Below are 6,000 nucleotides of genomic sequence, written 5' to 3' on the forward strand. Positions count from 1 at the left end.
CATGTCACTTTATATTTTCAATTACTTTAACATATAATTTTACTAAAACACTTATAATTTAATAAAATAATTTTTTAGCTTTCAACTATTTTTCACCTATCAGTTAATATTTTAATTAATTAGTTTTTTCAAACACAACCTTTAGTAGTGTATTATCTCAATACACTCTTTGAAGCATGAACCGAATACAAGAATTTGGATAGAAGCCACGACACAAAATATAAAATTTTAAAGTGTTAACTCAAACTTAAAGCTTTTAAATAATGACAAATTTTAAAACTGTTACGATGCATATCTCAATTCTTAAGTATCGCTGTTGTACTGCTGCATCTTTATGACTATATAAAGCCTCAAAGAATCAGCTATTTCCCACAAACTCTTCCCCTTCCCCTTTCCAATAAAGCATATTCTCTTCTCTGCCGTCCAACCTAGTCGCTCTCTGTGTCTCTCTTTTTTTTGTTTATTATATCATTCTGTTTGGTACGACGCTCTCGTTAATTAGTTACTTTTTAATTTTATCGATCATACGTAGAATCGGCGGTCACTGTTTTTAGTGAATTTCACTGTCACTATTTTAATTAATTTGTTATTATTTACACATCACATCTTTATAACAAATTATACATGAGAGATAGAAAATTAAGATTTTTTTTATATAAATAAGATAAGATAGGCACAGGTGACAACACAAGTGGTCTGGTGTATCATGATTCTTGTATGTCGCGAGCTATATATATAGTGGTCCCGGTAAATAAAACGGGAAAATTTTATTTGGGTTTCTAAAATAAGAATAAGTCTGATGAAAGTTCCCCTTTTTTTAAATGTTTTTTTTTCTTGTTTAGCCCAAATGACCATAATTAGATAAGGTTAAAAAGGTTCAAGTTTAATTTCAAACCAAAATTTATTTATTTTTAATTCGCTATTAGCTAGGGTTTTTAACTTCAGGTAAAAATTCGAGATATATTTTATAAGTTTTATTCTTTGGTTTGTTATAAGACTAATAATTTATCTTGAATTTAGTCACACGAAAAAGATTCTTATTCCTCTCTAAATATTTAACCTTATGTTTATCAATTGATTTGGCTTTGTCACCTTAATTTAAAGATAGACAGCAGAGACAGAAAAATATTGAAAAAAAATGTAAAATAAAAAATATTGCGTAATAATATTACTCTTAGGATTAGTTGATTAAAACATCATTACCATAAATATATTGAAACTGCCATGCATAGTTACTTATGCAAAATAGTATATATAGAAGGTATCGATCGTTGGTAGTGATATATTTTATGATGTTGTTCTCAGCACGAAGCGATATGGGTTGGAATGGACGTCTCAAAAACATGGTCATCGTGATTACTTTAATGGTGGCCTTGGTTGTTGTTCAACATGTGAAGTGTGGGGACTCAGCTCGCATATTGCTTCAGCATGGTGGCTTCGTTCAACGAAGTAGCACCAACTTCGTTCTGAATAACAAGCGTTTCTACTTCAACGGATTCAACGCGTACTGGTTAATGTACATGGCATCTGACCCATCCACAAGGCCCAAGGTCACTGCCGTTTTGCAACAAGCTTCCAACCATGGCTTAACTGTTGCTAGAACTTGGGCTTTCAGTGATGGAGGTTACAGAGCACTTCAGGTTTCTCCCGGTTCCTACGACGAGAAAGTATTCAGGGTACGTATTGCATCTTCAATTAATAATATTCTTTTTAATACAATCATGTCAAAGTTAATATATTCTCAAGAGTTATCATCAACCTATTCATATGAGTGATATTAGACTCAATTTTTTAAAACAAAGTCTTATATTTAAATTTTGTAAATAAAAAAATACAATTAGAGATAAGTCATCAACTAGTGATACTCCACCACAATGTCATAATATTATATGGTGATCTAAAAAAAATAATCTCAATGGCTACTTTTTTTCTAGAAAATTATTACATAATTTAACATTAATTATCATGATGTTATTTAATCTCTACACATGAGATACAGAATTGAATTTTATCATTCCTTTTATTCTAAATTGAAAAATCACGTGAAAATCAGTCATAATCATCGACATATAAAAAACATTAATCATGTAATAATTTATCGTAATAGAGCATCTATAAGAGCATGACAAGAACTTAACTTGTGTATATATTTGCTATTTATTAATTATACTTTACATGCTACGTGGTTTTTTTATTAATTGGTGATGAACTGCATGCATGCGTAGGGATTGGACTTTGTAGTATCAGAAGCGGGAAAATATGGGGTGCGTTTGATACTGAGCTTGGTGAACAACTGGAAAGATTTTGGTGGGAAAAATCAGTATGTGCAATGGGTAAAGGAACATGGACAGTACGTGAACAGCGAAGATGATTTCTTTTCACATCCTATTGCTAAGCAACACTACAAAAACCATATTAAGGTAAGCCAATGCTGCAACCAAACATGCACGAGCATAAGCAAAACAATGACTTCTTGTGGGGTACCTATGTTTGCGTGTAGTGTATGCCATTGCAAGATGACACTTTATTACCATTTTTTTAACTAAAAAAAATTATTAATCATATCATTAAATTTTATGTTCTCATGAATTAACTCCACAAAAGTCTACATATTGAAAAAATTATTTGATATTTTATCACCTCACTTTATTTTAATGTATGATATATTATTTAAAATATAATATAAGTAAATAGTTATTATTTATTTATATATTAATAAATATTATTTAAATCATATATATATATATATATATATATATATATATTAAGTGGTTCAACTCTTATATTAATAATATTTATTTTTGATAAAAAGTGTTATTTTACAAAAAAAAAATTACTTGATTTATTAGTCGATAATTTCTATTCTACATACACGCTCAAATTATTGCGTCCAAATTGGATCGATCAAATATTATTGTGCCATAAAAGTTAAATAGATATTAATAATATGCTATATGTGTTATGCGATTTATATATTCAAGTAAAGATACTTTGACCTTAACTTAAAATATTATTCTTTCGTTCTAAAATAAGTATTCTCTTATGTTATTTAATTTTACATTAAGAAAAGTTAATAAATAGATAAAAAATAATAATTTTATAAAATTAAATTTATTAAATAAATAAAAGAAAATAATATTAATAACACATTAAAAAATCAAAGTGAAACTTATTAGAAATATTAGTGGAAAAAAATAATTAATATATTATTAAATTTAAAAATTAATATAACACTTATTTTGGGATAGATTTTTTTTTAAAAATATGACACATTCTGAAACGGATGAAATATATTTTTATTACACTTTCTATCAAAATCAGTTAATATATATATATATATATATATATATATATATATATATATATATTCTCTTACTTTTAAATATCTTTTGCCTTAATTTAAATGCTACTTTATTTAAAAATAAATATTTTATTTTTAAATAATATTTTCTTAGTTATAATGAAATTTTGATTTTAATTTGCATATAAAATCAAATAAGTAAATTAATTCCACAGTTAAAATATTGTATTTTAATATTTTTTATAAAAAAAATATTAGTTTATTAATTAATTTTACATCATAAAACTTGTCATGTGTTACGAAAATTCACGAATTCAAAATTAACCAATGAATTTCTAGGATAGTGCATACATACATATGATAATAAAGAACTTATAATGTGCATGGTTAACCGCTCTTCGTAAACTTTTGAACCAAATTTTTTGTATAAAACAAGATTCACCTGAATAATAGTATAGTATAATTAACAAGAGGTTGTTTTCATACATTACCAAAAAAAAAAAAAAGAGGTTCATTAATTAAGGCAAGTCCCTATCATAATTATTTTCATTACTACAACATCGATATTACTCTAAAAAAAACATCGACATTATTTCTTTGACCAAATTTCATAAATTAAAAGGTTGGTAATTAATTTTCTCCGGCTCATAAATATATATGTGCAGGCTGTGCTGACAAGAAAAAACACAATAACTGGGGTGGCATATAAGGACGATCCTGCCATATTTGCGTGGGAACTTATGAATGAACCCCGTTCCCAACACGACAACTCCGGAAAAGTTATTCAGGTCCTTTCTCTCATACTAGCAGCTACTATTAGTTTATATATTACCAAAAACATTATATACATAACTGGCCTCACACACACACATACATATATATGTGATTGTTTTTGGCTTTCTTTCTTGAGAAATTGACAGCATTGCATATACAATTACCCTTGTGATCGATATATATTATTCCTTTCCTTGAATGTAAGATTCCCAAATGAAATAAGCCACCCAATTTTAGAAGAGCCAAATACAATATTATCGCTGAGATGTGGACATTGATTAATTTTTTGTGAGGAATATATATAAAAAATTAATTAATTAAACTTGGTTGTTAATTTTCCAAATATATATAGATAATTATATACAAATCATAATATTATTATTAATATATGTATTTTTTCTTTTTGCAGCAATGGGTGATTGAGATGGCTGCCTACGTCAAATCCATCGATAGCAATCATTTGCTGGAAATAGGACTCGAAGGGTTCTATGGTGAAACAATGCCAGAGAAAAAACAAATCAATCCAGGGTACCAACTTATTGGCACTGATTTCATTTCTAACAACCTAGTTCACCAAGTTGATTTTGCTACCATGCATCTCTACCCTGAACAATGGTACACGTTTATATACAATTATTTTCATTTAATTAAAAATATTAAGTAAAGTATATTCTAAGGCAAATTAAATTAAGTTATTATATGGCATGCATAAGGGTACAGGTTGCCAGGCTCAAACGAAGCTGCTCAGGTTGCATTTGTTGACAAATGGCTACAAACACACATTCAAGATGCCAAAAATGTTCTGGCGAAGCCTATTGTTGTTGGTGAGTTTGGCAAGTCTTTGAAGTCATATAGCGTGGTTGAAAGGGACAATTACTTGAGCAAAATGTATAATGCCATATACAGTAGTGCTAGTAGTGGGGGACCCTGTGCGGGTGGGCTTTTTTGGCAACTCATGGCTCAAGGAATGGATGGTTTTCGTGATGGTTATGAAGTTGTTTTCGAGGAGAGTCCTTCAACTACCAGAATTATAGATCAGCAATCCCACAAAATGTCAAGTATTGCTTAGTGAACAAGCATTAATGTCGCCTACCTAGCTCATGTAAATATATATGTAACAAACTTATAGTTTGTTTGGTTACTTATATATTCCTCCCATTACAAGCACTATTCATAGGAAAATACCGCGTGGTGTATGCAATAATTATATATGGGTCCAATGATATATCAAGAAGACAATTTCTAAAGAAAATTACCGTGAGAAAAAGACTCATAAATTTAAGTTTTAAGATTTTGAATTAAGAAACAGTATGAAATTCACTCATCTGATTTGTTTAATAATTCATTGGTGTAAATTTTCTTCATATTTACCCCTTAGTTGTTCAACACTTATATATATGTATGAGGTAGCTAAACTAAGTTTTGATGTTTAATTAACTAGTAGTCAGTACGTGGTCAGGAAAAAAGCAAAATAGTGGTTGCAACTTGCAAGTGGGTGATACACTGCAATATTATATCACAAATGCATAGGGAGGAATAATTATGGACCCGAAATAAATGGGAGATGGAGAGTGAATCCAGAAGATATCAAGGAAGGTGTCTGATGCTTTTTACTGAAAAAGTTTTCAGGGGAAGATGATGCTGTTAAGGACTGTGATGGGTCCAAAAGTCCTAGACCTAATGGATTAAATTTTCATCCCATAGAAAAATGTTGGAGTATCATAAAGAATGTTGGTGTGTTGAATTAATTTTTACATGATTTTTGTGTCAAAGCGAATATCGTGAAAGGGACAAATGCATCATGTGGTGCTAATTTTAAAGGTCGATAGTCTAGTAAAAAATTGAAAATTATAGAAAAAATATTAGGTAGTTTTAATTTGAAGCATCACATGTTCATGATCCAAGTCAATTTCTTTTGTAATATA

The 6,000-nt window shown here is 28.9% G+C and overlaps 1 protein-coding gene across 1 annotated transcript; it reads left to right on the forward strand.

The window, feature by feature from the left end:
• The first annotated feature begins 341 nt into the window (after positions 1 to 341).
• LOC100787923 (mannan endo-1,4-beta-mannosidase 4) lies at positions 342 to 5,322 on the forward strand. Its single transcript, XM_003554539.5, has 6 exons — positions 342 to 480; positions 1,306 to 1,676; positions 2,226 to 2,420; positions 3,967 to 4,089; positions 4,485 to 4,690; positions 4,796 to 5,322. Exons 2-6 carry the CDS (start codon positions 1,317 to 1,319, stop codon positions 5,142 to 5,144), a joined length of 1,233 nt encoding a protein of 410 aa, XP_003554587.1. The 5' UTR covers positions 342 to 480; positions 1,306 to 1,316; the 3' UTR covers positions 5,145 to 5,322.
• The last annotated feature ends 678 nt before the right edge of the window (positions 5,323 to 6,000 follow it).

Source organism: Glycine max, chromosome 19 (assembly GCF_000004515.6).
Source record: "Glycine max cultivar Williams 82 chromosome 19, Glycine_max_v4.0, whole genome shotgun sequence".
NCBI lineage: Eukaryota > Viridiplantae > Streptophyta > Magnoliopsida > Fabales > Fabaceae > Glycine > Glycine max.